At 37.8% G+C, this 16,185-nt stretch overlaps 2 protein-coding genes across 3 annotated transcripts in view; one reads left to right on the top strand and one right to left on the bottom strand.

Moving 5' to 3' along the window:
• The window catches only part of MTBP (MDM2 binding protein), a 30,974-nt gene extending 30,595 nt beyond the window's left edge, over nucleotides 1–379 (bottom strand). The window contains exon 1 of the mRNA XM_063173531.1: nucleotides 305–379. Coding sequence (XP_063029601.1) covers nucleotides 305–368 — 64 coding nt within the window. The 5' untranslated portion in view covers nucleotides 369–379. The remainder of the gene's footprint in view (nucleotides 1–304) is intronic.
• Nucleotides 380–952: 573 nt separating this feature from the next.
• The window catches only part of MRPL13 (mitochondrial ribosomal protein L13), a 29,245-nt gene continuing 14,012 nt past the window's right edge, over nucleotides 953–16,185 (top strand). Inside the window, exons 1-6 of one of the 2 annotated variants that reach the window (XM_063173506.1) lie at nucleotides 953–1,031; nucleotides 1,584–1,707; nucleotides 4,479–4,572; nucleotides 6,372–6,432; nucleotides 14,702–14,788; nucleotides 15,106–15,227. In XM_063173506.1, the coding sequence (XP_063029576.1) occupies nucleotides 1,005–1,031; nucleotides 1,584–1,707; nucleotides 4,479–4,572; nucleotides 6,372–6,432; nucleotides 14,702–14,788; nucleotides 15,106–15,227 (515 nt within the window). In that variant the 5' untranslated portion in view covers nucleotides 953–1,004. Of the gene's footprint in view, nucleotides 1,032–1,583; nucleotides 1,708–4,478; nucleotides 4,573–6,371; nucleotides 6,433–14,701; nucleotides 14,789–15,105; nucleotides 15,232–16,185 lie in introns of those variants that run through there. The other variant, XM_063173516.1, reaches the window with a different exon arrangement.

The raw sequence follows: 16,185 nt of genomic DNA, 5'->3' as shown, positions 1-16,185 counted from the left end.
ACCCTTCCCACTGACTTGGGAACCAAGCCCTTTCCTACTCTTCCTTGCTCAACTGGACTGAAATTTGTCAACTCTTCAAAACCCTTCCCTTTCACTTCTCACAGCCAATCAATGTAATCATCTCCTAACACCTTAGCTGCCAAAATGATGTCAGGTTCTCTGCAGAAACAGGAGCAGCAGGAACAGGCCCACACCACAGCAATTGGATTTACATAAATTTCTGACTTGTCTCCCCCAACAGAACACTCATAGGCCAATTCCTAGATAGCATTTGCCCCACCTCACTGTGCACTGCCATACTTACCTGGGAATGTGCTCACATCTGCATTTATATATGCATTACAACTTTCTTTCAGGAACTGATACATGTCTGCAGCAGTCCCAGCTGGAAAACGAAAAAAAAAATCTTAAAACGACTTAATTATGGAAGCTAAACCTTACTTTCTTGCAAATACAGTATAAAGTTCAGTGTGATATTATAAAGAGAATTTAGGGAAGAAGGGGGAAAGGGGTTGGTTGGGGTTTTTAACATAACTGTCACCTGCAGATATACAATTTAAAAAAACAAATTTTTTAAAATTCTCCTTAAAATCACGTTCAGGAACGCATTACGGAGTTATAAAGCAGGAACCCCCCCCTGAAGTTTCTGCAGGTTAAAGGCACCAAAGACTTTCAGTCCGAAAGCGAAGGGGTGTCTGGGGGTGCAGGAAGAGGAGAGCCCCGCGGACACCAGAGCAGTGCCCGCCCCGGCCCAGCGCTGTCCGCGGCCCCAGCGCTGTCCGCGGCCGTATCTCCGGCGGTACCTGCGGCGGTGGCTGCGGCGGGCCCGCCCGGGGCCCTGCGCTCGGCCCAGCTCAGCAGCAGCACGTAGCGCTCCATGGCCGGCCGGGCCGCGGCGGGCGCCGCTCCGAAGGTCCCGCGCTGCCGCCCGGCACCGCCCTCCGCAGGGCAGCGCTTCCGCTTCCCGCGGCCGCGGCCGGCGCTCCCTGCGCGCCCTGCGCGGCATGGCGAGCTACAGCCGGGCGGCCCAGGTGAGCGCGGCCTCCCCGCGGGCCTGCGGCGCCTTCGCGGCCGCCGGGACGGGGCCTGGGGCCGCGAGGGAGCGGGCGGGCACCGAGGATCCCCCTGGAGCGCCCCAGGGTTGCCCCCGGTGTCACCTGAGGGTGCCGCTGGCACGAACCGCCGTGTGCGGCGCGGCTGGGGACGGGGAGGCTCAGGCTGTGCGCGGTCCGAAAGCTGCGTGTGGGGGAGCTGTGCCCTTCACCTTGGGCGTTCAGTGTCCTGCAGCGATGTTACGGCTCATGTAGCCATGATGGAAGCTTGCAGCAGGAGATATGCGGTTTTGAAACAAAGGTTAACTCGGTGCCGGTAACCTGTCAATGGTGTTACCCATGTACATCCCCTGCGTTGGGTGCATCGCCGTGCTCCTTCCCTTTAAAGGTTATTTGAAGGGGGTGGTGCTGCATGTCAATATTCCTTCTAGTGTTATTTGAATGTAAAAGAAGTGTTGATTTAATTGAGGAAGATAGATTATGCTAATGTGAGTTTTCCCTATGATAAGTACTGACCCTCTTTCTTTTCAGCAATGGGCTACTTTTGGTAGAGCCTGGTACCTCCTCGATGCGAAGATGCAGCCCCCAGGAAAACTAGCAGCTGCCACTGTCATCAGACTCGAAGGCAGACATAAACCTATTTATCATGCACTAAGTGAGTATTGCAGTGGATGAAAGCAAATTTGCTTTTCTTCAACATGCATGTTTCTTCCAATTTCAGTTTTAACATCAAGCCTGATACACAAGATTATGTTTCTCAATTGTTTATAGACTACAAACTAGTTGGTTTTCTTTCTCAACTTTTTCCATCATATCCATCCACAACCTGATGTTGTTTCTTTGCCAATACATATGAAGGTAATACATTTCTTTACCAATACATACTTGTAATTCATTTTGAGTAACTGAATTACAGCGGGTTCTTCTTTCTTTTTTTATAAAAACTCACAACATGTTTTGTTGATCTTAAATGTAAAGATTTAGCTCAAAGTGCACATAAATAAGTATCTGAGTACTTCCTTTCAGTAGGTGCCCAGGACCACAATCTTGGAGTGCTTCATTCTGAATAAGGTGCCAAGCAGTCCTGTTTTCATGAGGCAGTGGGTACAGACTGAAACACAGGATACTCTGAACATCAGATATTTTTTTACTCTGAGAGTAATGGGAAGTTGTTGCCCAGGAGGTGGTGAAGTCTCCATCTGTGGAGATTTTCAGGAGCTGGTCCTGCTTTGAGCACTGGGTGTAGATGACATGACTTTCAAAGGCCCCTTCCTGCCTCACACATTCTGTGATGAGGAGGCTGGGACCTGTCTTTAAATGGGGAACAATCATTGTTGAAAGTTATCTTGTTTAAAAAAAAACATTTTGTTTTTCTTCAAATTAGAGATTCAGCTATAAAGATGCATCTGTAATCCTGTTCATTACCTGTAATGCTGTAGTGCCTCTCTCGTGGGGATAAGCATTTTATAAATAGTAAAGAGTTGATCTTTCACACCGCTGGTACAATGTTTCCTGTAGTACCCATGCAAATTTTTCCAGAGATGTTACTGTAACATAAAGGAAGCCTTGAAGTTGGCTCATGCATGTTGAAGGGTATGTAGTAAAGTTGTACTCAATCTATTTCACAGTAGGAGGTAGGATTTGTAGTGTTGTTAAGACCTTTAAATGTCACAGTTCTGCTGTTGCAAATTTTGTTGTATCCACAAGATGTCACTGGAGGCTTAAGGCTGTCTTGAGAAATAAAGCAGATGCTGAGAGGAACATGTTTTGGTTACCCTGTGCAGAAGAACTTTGATACTTTTATGTCTGTGAAGTTATAAAGTATTTCAATGATAATTTCATTTTGTTTAAAATGTGTAAATCAGTGCTAGTTGCTTTACACATGTTGACACCAATTGCTTGGTTACTGATACTGAGACATTTAGGAGAGCAAAGTATGCAGGAATTTGTGCTTTATGTATTTGATGTTGCTTTTGCTTCTTTTTTTGAACTAACAAATATTTAGTGTCTGTGAGATAACAGCTCCCTGGACAGAGTAACATCAGGAAGATTTTGTTATTGTTTAGTTTTTAATTTGGTATTTGTTAATTCAGTGTTCTTGCAAGTGGAAAACTGTTGGCAGAAATTTCCTTAAGATGAGCTTATTGTGTCATCTTCCCAACCAAAAGACCAAAAAGTCACAAAGTGGCAGTTCCCTGACATTTATGAAGTCATACAGTGTTTGTAGAACTGAACTGTCAGCAGTGAAAGGCTGCAGCAGTGCAGCAGCAAGGCTGTGTAAATTACATTTGCACTTCAGCTGTAATTGAAAGTGGAGCATTAAAAGCATACAAGATTAAAAATTAATAGAACCCTTAAGGTGTGAAACTTACTTTGATTTATTATGTGCTCCTATAAAAATGAATGGTCAATTTAAACCTTGCTTTGTTACCTACTCAAAAATGTTTTAATCATGTGAGTCTCTTCAAATACTTGTGTTCTGATATGGTGATGCAAATGAGACTGAACTTTGGAGAAATCATTCTCACTTCAGTTGAATGGCTGATTGCAGCTTATACAGCTGATCAGGATCATTACTTCTAAAATTAAAAACTAAATCTTTTCTCCTATTTATGTGATATTTTTGAGATAATAGAGGTTCTGTTAGCACTTCATTACTACAGAAACCTTATTAAATCAACTGTTTCTGGCAGGGTGTTGTTAATACATTATAAACCTTACACTTAAAGAATTTTTGATGTGAAAGTTGCTGGTGTAACTCTAAATGTGTGTATGCTGTAACATTTACTTCTGTTGGATAGATGAAATTGTAGGGTTTTTCCCAACAGAGCTGTTTGGGTGGTGTTTTCAGGGCTTTTTCTCTCTGTCACTTCCCTCGATGAAATACTTTTGTTTTATATATTTTGCCTGAGAATGTAACTACTTAATAGAAGTATTTTACTTACCCAAAGTGTTCAGACATTCAGCAAACACAGACACTGTTTTTATGAGAAAGTAAAGAAATACTTAGTATCATCTGGAACTAACCTTTGTTAGTTTTTTTGTTTGTTTTTTGTTTGGTTTGGTTTTTTTTTTTTTAATAAAGGCGCATATGCAGCATAATGTGTTAAATAGAATAGAAATTTGCCTGTAAGCCAGATTTCCAAATCTTAGCTGAATATTTGCAATGGTTTAGGCATCTGGCCTAATGGTATTTTACCTGCTTACCTGCCTTCTAACTTGGTAGCACTAGAAATAGTCATTAAGGTTGGTATTTAAATGCTGATTTGGGTGATGTGACTCAAAAAGCTGAGATCTTTAAATTTCAGTTTTATGGAAGGTGTATTTATATGCTGCTATGTATGTATTGCACACATAATAGTTGTTACTTTGACTGATTCCCTCTGTGGTTTTCTTTAATATCTTCCACTTACTTCCACCTTGCAGATGACTGTGGAGACCATGTTGTCATAATAAATACAAGACATATTGCCTTCTCTGGCAACAAATGGGAACAGAAAGTATATTCTTCACATACTGGGTAAGCTTTATAGTAAATAAAGCTTGTGGCAATGAGCTTGTAATTTTTATGTCATATTTTCTTAATAATTGAAGTCTTTTATAGCATATTGCTTTAATAGGGAATTCCTGCTTTAACTTTTGGGGGGTGGGGTTTGTTTGTTTGCATGTGTTATGATGTTTAAAACGGTGTAAACCTTTTTCCTCCTTTCTTTTTCTTTGCTTTCTTTTTGTGGTTTTTTTTTTTTTTTTTTTTTTTTTTTATACCCAGTGTATGTTGCTAGGGAAATAATTGACTCAAAAATAGTCAGATCAATTGAATAAGTTAACAGATTTGGTGAGTGAGGTTGGGTCTTGTGTTAACCTCTGGACCCAATGATATGGACTATTCTGCTTACTGTGTAATAGAAGATACTTCCATTGACACATCTGAGACATACACACATATATATATATATATATATATGTGTGTGTGTGTGTGTGTGTGTGTGTATATACATGTATATATATATATATATGTATATGTATATGTATACATATATATGTATGTATCTATATATATATATATATATATATATTTAGAGAGAGAGAGTTACCAGCTTTAATTATTTTATCCTACTGGGACCTACTTACCTAAAAATAAATATTGAATCAGAGGATGAAAAACAATTTGGAAAAACAATTTAAAAATGAAATGCTCTCAAGCTGTGGTGATGTACAGTAAATTGTTATACACAGTAGTGTAAAATATATTTCTGGTAGACATAACTTGTTTACAGTAGAAAGTTCAATAATCTACTGCAGACAGGTGTTCATGATCAGTTCAGTGCTCCTATTTTATGCAGTGATACTAATTCATAATAATCTCTGAGTGTCACAATGTATCCAATTGAGGGATGAATAAATTACACTGCGAAAGCTGATTTGGTAGTGCTAATGGTGCAATCCTGAAATTGCTGAATTGCTGAGAAATTCTTGTTCAAAGGTGTTGGAAATTATTGTGTGCTTTTTTTGGCTCCATCTCCCCTATGATATAAAATTTTCTCTAAAAACTGAACATACATGTTAAATCACTTGCTTAAGTACCTAAGTTGGTTTTGAATAAATAAAAGAACTGTACACTTAAAACTAATAATTAAGTCCATGCAGCTCAGTGGACATGTCTTCATGATGCTGGGACTATTTTCATTTCACTTAGGCTGATTCCTAATAATGTAATTCAATCAAAATGGAACACAGCATTACCTGATTTCCATGTAATTCTTACTCCGTGCTATCATTCATTTTAAGCTTATGCAGAGATCTGAATTAGTGCAGCTTCAACATGTCATATAGGCTTTAGAAAGATGGATCCATTGCAGTAAAATTAAAATCTTATTACTGTAGATATGCCAAGTCTTGCTATGATTTATTTAGAGTAGCAAGAAAATAAACACAGTTCAAAGTGAATGTCTCTTATGTCAGCCACAAACTGGTTGTGAGTCTTGATCATCTGGAAATACTTCAGAGTTCTGCATATCTTATTTCTCTTGTATTCTATGGCTGTTATGGCGTATTTAATAAGTAGTTTTAGAAGCATATCCATCTGCTTGTGAAGCACAAGGTTTATCATATTCAAGTGAATAAACAAGAAAGCACAAATGGTGTGGAATTAAATAGTTGACAAGATAAATAAAATACAGGTTTTGGGCCCATGAGAACAACTTCCTTTTTGAGGGCCTGTAATACCATGACACCATTGTTCAAGATGCAGTGATACTTTTGTTAACATCATGCTTCAGCATGTAGAATTTACCTTGTATGTTTGTTTCATTTTTCTAGTTATCCTGGTGGTTTCAAGCAAGTCACAGCAACTCAGCTCCATTTGAAGGATCCAACTGCTGTAAGTGTTTTTCCCTTCTTCAATTTTTATTTGTGAAACTAGTTAGTTTCCAGTTATTTAGTTCCTCTTAACAAATGGGATCAATTACCTGCATATCTAAAGTTAAATTACAACTACTAGTGGTTCATTCTACTGGTAGTTCACAGAAGCTTGGCTTGTGACACCATTTTTGCAAACAATTTTTTCAGGGTTAGAGTGTAAGTTGTGTATTTTTGTCATTCTTCCATGCTGTCCAAAGGAGCAAATCAAACTTGTTTACTTCACTAATTTTTCTCTTATTTACTTCCTTTTAGTTTCAGGGGTCTGACCTTTCTCATAAGTGAACTGCCTCCAGTTTGACTGAGCTAAGCTGTATTTGAGCTTAATGACCCTACTGCTTTTTTAAGAGTCAGCAAGAATAATGCTAACCTTAAAAAAGTTAGAAAGTGCATCTGCCTCTTTTTCCCAGTGAAACTCAGTGGTAGGTTTTAAGTGATATTTTTTTAAATCTTTTCTGAAATACTGTGTGTTCATGGTCTGTGAAAGAAATGGAAAAGTTGATTATGTTGAACATAAGCCTATTTACTGTCTGTGTTAGATTACTGTATATTCTAAAATGCAGTGTTCATGTGTTTGTACTGAGTAAAAAAATAGGGAGCCAGATATGAACATTTTGACTTACACAGTTATGAAGTAACTTCTACTAGAGGTTTGAATGGACAACATTGGAGGACTGAATTATTAAAGTAGTAATGTTTCAGGGCATAATACAAGACCCACAGGGATCAATAGGCATTTATGTTTTGTTTTGAATTTGAAATACTTTCATTTGGGTTACTTCATAGAAAAAATATTAAAGTTTTTTTCCTTTACCTAGAGAAATTTTGTCTGCTGTAAAATTCATGGGTTTTATCAATTATTTGGAAATCCTGGTTTGTCCCAAGTCTGCCTTATACAAGTGCAAGTACTCAATGAAAAAGTAATCCACCATATGAATTTGCCTGGTTTCTGTTTTTAATGTCACAACTTCTTTAAATAAAATGAAACTAAATCCTACATTTCCATATAATGTTCTGTCTAGAATTTTTCAAAACAAATGCTTTTGCAAACAGCCTCTAAGATAGTTGGGAATTACTGATAGTTCCATGTCTAAAATGGATTCTTCAATCTATTTCATTTGAGCTTCAGGCAGATGCTGAGCACTGGGAGGCAGTATAACACAACTTGATAAGGGCATGAGGCTTGGATGTTCTCTAAATTACCTTCTGGCATTCGTTCTGAAATACCTCTTTTATTGCCAGACTCATAGATGAATTTCTCTGCAAACAGAAGAGGATTCAAATGCACTGCCAAAAACCAAAGCATGTTGCACAAAGGCTCAGTAAATGGTGATGTGGCTCAAGTCTTGGTCTAATTTAGCAGCAGACACTGTTTTTTTAACACAATGGTGGAGAATCTTCAGCAATTAACTTTGTCATTCTATTGAAGATGAAGCATTCAGTTGCCTCTCTCATGAAAATATCTCAGACATGTTTTTGTCATAATTAGTAGTAGTGGGTGGTAATTTGGCACGATATATTCTGTATGTGTGGCTGTAATGGGTTTTTGTGGCTGGAAACATTTGTTTACTAGTTAAATTGTGTTGTTGTGAAATGCATTGGGATATGACAAAAATGGAAATCATGATGATGCTTTATTAGCAGGTTTTATTTTTAGAACCAGCTTTTAAAACCTGAAAAAGTAGTACTACATCAGCCTAAGTAACATATGCATCTTCAAATCATAATCTAAATGACACATAATTATTATGGAGACTTGTTAAATCACTTTATTTCACTTCCTTTCTGTTTAATCATATTAAATTCACTTCCTGTGAAGCCAGTGGAATTAGGAAGATTGTAGGAAGCAGGCTGTATCTTCCTGTGGCATCTGAATCTTCATTTCTAAAGTGTTACTTTCATCCTGGAGGCTACTGCTCTTACTCTGCCCTTGGACTTTCTGCCTCCTGCTAATTCATCCTGGTAGTGTTCATTAGGATGAGTCATCATTGCTTTTGGAAATAGTGCTGTTACAGAAATTAAGGCAGTAAATTAATGTAAGAGACTATTTCCAAGGAAAAGATGTTGTAAACTTCCATGGTGCTACATAGAGATTTTGCCATGGATTTGACTATTTTCAGTTTATATAAGACTTCTTGAGTGTGTGTGTATGTAGTAGGACTGCAGGAATGCTTAGCACTGTCTTTATTTACATATATCTCAATTCTAACATGCAAATCCCCAAGATAAATATTTTTCTGTTAGTTTTGCTTCTAGTATACAGAGTGTTTTAGGAAAACCTGCTTCACAGCTAATGGCTGGTTATAAAGATTGTAATGAGTAATTTGATGCAAAATGCTGTAGTTTATGCTTACATGGGAGGCTGAAAGCTGTAAGTATAGTTGTCAGAATTCAGATAAGGATACTGTGGTATCATCCCTGAACATTTCTAGCTCCTTCCTAAGGTGCCACCAAGTGATATTCTCACTTTGTGGGGGCTGACCTCATTGTATCTATCTTACTAATTTTGGAGCTTTACATTCCTTGCAGGTGGTAGTTAGTGCTTCAGAGGGTTTGTGCTGAATTTGAATTTACATGTGCCTTTTTTCAGAGGGCCATAGGATGATTCAGACTGAAGAGAACCCGAGGAAATCTCTAGTCCAACTTCCTTCTCGAAGCAGTGTTAACTTCTAGGTCAGATAAAGCTGCTGGGGTTTTATCCAGACAGGTCCTGAAAACTTCCTATGGCAGCTGTTTGTATCCAGGACTTCTTTTCTTTGTTGAAAGGAATAAAAAACCTCACCTGTCCAATCACATGTGTCTGATCTCTGAGGTATGATTCTGTACCTGAGATTAGAAAAAGACTACTTTTTTTTCCCATTGCTAAGTATCTTCCATGTTAATATGGGGCAGTGAATGCAGAAAGAAGTCTGTGTAGTTGGTGTTTCGTGTAGAGCTTAACTTAACATTCCTTGTTCATTTTGCCAAGGTTTTCAGCACTTAAGAAAAATTTGTGCTTATGCAAGGGTGAAAATGAGTATGTTAACAAAAAGATAGCAAAAGTACATAGTCCAGCACATTTTTACCTTAAAAAGTACAAAAGTACATAGTCTAGCACATTTTTACCTTAAATACTTGTGAGTTCATTTGGGAGACATGAGGAGGGGAGTGTCTCTGAATCTGTCTAAAATTTCTACTGTTTTCAGTTGTCTGCTCTTCTTCAAAATAGCAGAGAATAGAACTCATCTAATGAACTTGGCTGGGCTACTCTAAGAAGTGCTTATTGAAGAAAACTAACCAGCTTGTTCACATTTCTCTGACTTAGATTGAATGTAAATTCTTGGACTATTAAATATGTTCTTTAGGTGCACCATGAAACTTTGTTGCTGTAGTTCAAAACAGCCACTCTGTTCTTCAGGTTAATATAATGTTGGTATTCTGTATGGCAGCAATAATCTCTTAGGATATAAGTGGGCAGGCAGCATTAGTTTCCATTGGAGGTTGCAAAAAAAAAAAATCTGATTGAAGGATTTGGGGTGTTTTCTTTGCCAGGAAAATCTTTTGGAAATAAAGGAAATGGGTAAACCTTGGGATTTGAGGTGTAGTTGTTTGGAATGCATAGAGCACTTTAAAAAAAAAAACTTGAAGTTTTATTTAGCTGCAAAACTGCTAATTGGCATGAGATCTGCACTTTCAAAATTAGATTTCCAGGTACTTGATACAGAAAGATTAAAAGATGTAGTTTTAAATCTCAGATTTGAGAGGAAGCAAAGATTACCTGAAAAAAATCCTGGGAAAATCTTAAGACTTTTCATTTAAATGCCTGCAAAATAATGTTGTCAGATCTAATCTGCAGAAGTATATAGTAATCATGTGAGGACAGAGTTTTCAATCAGTTTTTCTCTGACTTGTGATTTGAAAGGTAGGCAAAACTCAGCTTAATTTTTTTTTCTGGCTGCATCAGAAACTTGACCCCAGAAAAGAAAAAGAAGAAATTGCTTTTGGTTAAGACCAAATGCTCAGTGAGAGGATTGACCTTTGCAGTATTCAGAGGCTGTATTGCCTGTGACAGAGAAATAATGGGCAATAATTTTTCAGAGTGAATGTTACCTGCTAGGGAAGATTATTAAGTGAAGCAGGGTGGCTCAGTGGAAATGTGCTGGGAGGGAGCTCCAGGGGTGTCCAGGTTTTGGTTTGTTCAGCTGCTGGCACTGATGTGAAGGGGTTTAAAATGTTCTAATTCTCCTTTTGAATGCCCTTTAGCAACTGCTTGCATGTAAAGACTTGCCATTATATCTGGCTAGTAATGGGCTTTTGAAGAAAAGCTCAGACAGAAAGCACAGTTAAATCTTGCTGTTGCTATTTGAGAACTTATTTTCTTTCCATTAGTAAGGGATAGTTGCTAGAATAATATGTACATGCTAGAAGTCAGTTACTGAAACACTAGAAGGAGTAGCATTTTCTTCTATTACAAGGGAGTAATGTGTTTTAATTAAGTAGAACAAAACTTCAAAGACTGGATTAGTAGGCACACAAGTTAGTTTTGCATGGGGAGGAGAACATTCTATCTCAAAACCTCTAGGTCATCTGAGTAAGTCTTGGAACTGACTTGGTCATTCTCTTCATAGTACACAAAAATAAATGCTTGTATTAAAAAGTCTTAATCCATTCCTTATTTTTGAGTCAAGTTAATAATTTAAAGAAAACATTAAGCTTCCACATTTTTGTTAAGTGGAAGCAGCAGTGGAAAGCCAAATTACATCCATGTGCATGAAGTTTAATTTGTCTGTGACCAAATGATTTTTATGGTAGTATTGAGTAAATTCACTCTTGCTTGTACAAGTTGTACTACTTGCACAACTGTCAGAGGTAGAAAGTTCTTTGTGTTGTATTTTATAATGTGTGGGTGAAAACAATATTGTATACAGAACTGAAAACCATGGACTGGTAGAAGGAAGATGTGCCAAACTGTACCTCCAAGTAACTGCTGTATATCTTGAAATTCTTCTAGGGTTATTTTGGTATGCCCTGTAATTAATCACTTTGTTTTCTCTGGAGCACTGTGTCCTTCCCATGTTCTAGAGTTGCTTCCTCTTGATTATTGGACTTAATTCAGCTGTTAGGGTAGACTTTCTTCTGGAAATTCAGCCAATTATTGTGTGCTTCTCAGTACTAGGAGTGGTATTGCTCTGTTGATTTCCATCTTTACAGTATGTTTTATCTGGCAAAGAATCTTTCTCAGAACTTGTCTCCACCAGACATAGTGTACTAGTAGCACATAAGCCAAAGTTTGTCACAAAAATTATAATGTTTGGGACTCACGGTGTTTCAAATAAATGCATTTTAATTTATTTGTACTCATAAAATGTATTAATAGTTGTAAGGGACTGAAAGTGCAATGGTTTTAATACAGCTGCCTTCTGATTCATTTCCTTCTAATTAGCCCTTTAAATTGGAAACTAAAAGAATAGTGTCATATAACTGTGTTACTAAGACCATGTCTATGCTGTAAGTGTATAAATTAGCCAAACTGAAAAAAAGGTATTGCAATATTCAAGATGACAATTGCAATTAGAGCCAGTGCGAACTTTGTAATTCAAAAAAAAACCAGGGCAAACAGCATCCCTGTAGTGTAAAAATCCCCAAATACTAACACTGGGGAGGCTGTGTGCTTCTGATGGTGGATGTCTTTACCTGATGGAGAAAGTGTTATGGTCTTTAGGAATAAGTATTTATGAGGATATGGAATTTTATGTATTTATGAGGATGTGGAATTTTACACATTGCCAGTACTAAAGATAAAGTAGTGGGGGAGGAGGCAGTGAGAGTCCATGAATAACTGAATAAACTCTTAAGCTGTGCTAATCAATTTCAAAATAAGATCAAGGTTGCAGTGAGACCTGTGTGTGGGTAGAGCTCTCTGCCAGTCTGAGATTCCACAGAAAACACTAGCTTTTTAAACTTTCATGTAAAATTAAACTCTTGCTATTTTAATAGCTCAAAGTAAGCATAATGACATAGAAAGCTGTAAGGTTTTTCATTTATTAGAAGTGTATTACAAGCATGTAAAAAAAGGGTTTTTTATTGTTAATTCCTGAAAGAAACAACATGTTCTAATGTGTGTTTTCAGGGAGCATGGAATCTGGGTTTGGGTTTTGTGTGAGTTCAGTAGCAGATTTGAAGTTCCATACTTTTTTATTTAGGGTTGGTTTACTTTTAGTAAAACTTGAGCATGTTCAGGTAACAGAAGAGCCCTTACTTAACACCTTGCAGGTATTGTTGGTTGGATCTGCCTTTTCTGTGACACAGCCTTACTCAAGGTGCAAAAGCAATCTGTACAACTTCACTTAAGCCTGTGCTTTACTGATTTTTTTGACTTGACACCACACAGTGAAAGTGGAGTTGTGGCTGTAGGCAGAATTTTGGGCAAGAAGTTGGATATAAACTTGGTCTTTCCAGTAGCTGGGTTTGGATTTATTTTGGCTTGTTGAAGAGTCTTTGAGGCAGAAGTTAAGATGAAGGAATTTTTCCAGCACTACCTTCTGTGTCCTGGCTCCCTGTTTAGCCTTCTGCTCTGTAGCTGGACTAATGACCTTGCAGTAAATCAGAATCCTGGGGTGCTGTCAAAGCAGCGTGGCCAGCAGGGTGGGGGAGGTGATGCTCCCCCTGTGCTCCACTCTGCTGAGGCCCCACCTGGAGCACCATGTCCAGCTCTGGGGCCCCAGCACAGGAACGGCATGGATGTGTTGGAGCAGCTGCAGAGGAGGGCCACAGAAATGGTGGGAGGGATGGAGCACCTCTCCTAGGAGGAGAAATTGAAAAAGTTGAAGTTGTTCAACCTAGGGAGGAAAGGACTCTGGGGAGAGCTTATTGTGGGCCTTCCAAGTATATAAAGGGGGCTTACAGAAAAGATGGGACAGACCTTTTATCAAGACCTGTAGTCACAGAACACATAGTATACTGACCTAAATGAATTATAGTTTGTTCTACAAGCATGAATAACTTTTATCCCTAAAAAGCATTAGTTTTCATCTTTGATTTTTAATACATGCTTATTAATTTTTATTAGAGAAGGTATCAAAACTGTATATTAATCTGCATGGCCTGCTATATTTCTCCTGTCATCTTGATTCATTGCATTTGTCCACAGATTTATGGTACTGGCTGCATAACACCTGAAAATCTTAAGTTCCACCTGAGAACTTGGTGATTGTCTCTAAAATTTCAATTGAACCCTTTAGTTAATTTTATAAAAATAAGTTATTTTGCTCAATACACTTTGGAAAATATCCAGGTGCCTGCGAATTTTGTGCTTAGTGCCCTGCATTTCAGTGTGGTTTATTGGCTTGAGCTTGGTGCTGCCCTAAGCATGCCTGGGTACTTTTTGATTTGGAGCTAGTTTGTATCCAGGTGTCCTGGAGCAAACATTTTACTTACAAAATTGCACGTAGGTCTAGTTCTAAGTGCTTTGCTGTCCTTCATGAAACCTTTTCTCTCTCCTGCAGTTGTGTTGTAAATGTAAAATTATTTTACATTTACAAATGTTCCCCCTCTGGATGAAGTCCATAACAATGTGGTTTGTATTTAAATAAAAGGCATCTTTGCTAGAGTTCAAGAGAAAATCCTGTTGAAATTTGTTTACTTTACAATGAGCATCATCTAGAGTAGATGTACAAATTCTATTTGTTCCTGATGTTTAGAAGTGAGATTGTTCATCTGGAACTAATAGCAAGGGTTATAAATATAAATAGTAAGTTTGTAATGCTGTGTTTTGGTATGTCAGCTTTGCTGAAGGTACAAAGCATTAATTATAAAAGTGTTTTAAACACATCAAATTACACTGTTAAACTAGTTGCTGGGAGCACTTGGGAAATTTGCTTAAGCACTTCTTTTTTTCCTAAACAATGTGTGTATATAAATATGAAATAAAATACAGAGTTACCACAAGCTTTTCAATTCTTTGAAGATCATGCACAGTCATCCACAAAAAATGCTAAATATAGCTCTTAACTTTCTAAACTGAAATTTTCTACATGGGTCTTAAAATAAGTGTATATATGACGAGGAGTAAGTATTTCTTTTTTTAAAATTTAAGTCTAGAGCTCCTTCTGAATGTGATGCCAGAATTGCTCAGGCTGAAGGATGACTAAGAGCTTCAATGATGAACAGTGTGGAAGATGGAAACACTATTAACCTATTTCATGTTATGGGTAACCTCCCTGATTATTTGTTACTATGTTACCTTTCCTCAGATTGTTAAACTGGCTGTTTATAGAATGCTTCCAAAAAACCTTCAGAGAAGAACTCTGATGCAGAGGCTACACCTGTTCCCCGAAGATGTGAGTAGCCATGCAGTTACATTTTCATCCTTGTGTTGTATAGAGGTGAAGAGGGAGTGTTTACAATAGCACCCGTGTCATAAGCAAGTAAATGAAAAGAAAAATCCCACTTCTTTTATATATATATATATTTATATGTAGTTGGGGTGTTTTCCATATTATTTCACAGAGATTCAAGATGTATGAGATTGGTGTATTTAAGTCAAACACTTATCATGAAGAATGCAGTACTATTGACAAATTTTGGTCTGGCTTTGTGGGCAGGGGTGTTGTTTGTAAAACAGTCATGTAGTTAAGACTATTCTCACCTGTCTCAGGTTATTCCAGAAGATATAGAGAAGAACCTTCTACAAGAGATTCCTCAGCCACGTGCAGTCCCCAAGAGGTTGGATGAATATACACCAGAAGAAATTGCTGCCTTTCCGAAGGTTTGGACTCCGTAAGTATCTTACATTTTTTAAGAGGACACATTGACTGAATATGTGTTATGTAAGCTCCCACATTATTAGTAAGAAAAAGTAGTCATTCTTCTCTTTAGGAAATTTTTTTTGAGAGATGAGGTCATTAAAGCAAAGAGCAATGGTTGCTAAAATTTTCTATTTCTGGTTTGGCTTTTTTTTTATAAGAAAAGTTTTACTTAAAATGTTATGTTTTCAACTCCCTGCTTCATCAAAATGAAGAAAGTAGAAAATCTTCATTACCTGTTTGAGTTGGATGTGCTCTATAATGCATAACTGTTAGCCATAGCCAAAGGAAATGCCACTCAGGTCTGTAAACTTTCAAAAGCATATTAAAAATCACTTCCTCACCTCAGATAATACTAAAATATGTCTGCATCCATTCTGTGTAATGGAAGCACCTCTGTGTTACAGTGTCTGTTAAAAGGAACAGAATCCAGCAAATACATTGCACCTTTTTCTGAGCTGAAACGGGGAGATCAGTTTTGACTTCTAACCTATGTCAGTGGTAAAACTTGGTATATTTGCTTTTATCCTCAATACTGAATGGAGCTGAAATTCCTGAGACCTCCTGGTTTCTGAGATTTCTGTGGATTAGCCCTGAAGAAGTTTAGATTCTGCACCATTGACCAGAATTCTGCAGTACACTACAGTAAAGCTGATAAGCCTGTTCCTGTTATATGGTGTGCTATAGTCTTCTGTAACTGTCTTTAGGATGAAAACTGATACAGGTTCTCCACAATAATTTAGCTTGAATGAGGAGCTGGCACTTAGTTTTAGCTCACTAATTGGGAATGTCTGTATTGTCAAAGGAAATAGAGTTGTGCTGACATAGCTTTTAAAATGCATTTCTTTGTCCCCACACACTACCATAGTTCATCTTCTTAGGACTGGGCCACCTTAACTGTGTTGATTTGCAGGTGTGTGTGGCAGAGGACA

The sequence above is a fragment of the Melospiza melodia genome, chromosome 1 (genome assembly GCF_035770615.1).
Source record: "Melospiza melodia melodia isolate bMelMel2 chromosome 1, bMelMel2.pri, whole genome shotgun sequence".
Lineage (NCBI taxonomy): Eukaryota > Metazoa > Chordata > Aves > Passeriformes > Passerellidae > Melospiza > Melospiza melodia.
This window is presented reverse-complemented; position numbering and strand designations above follow the sequence as displayed.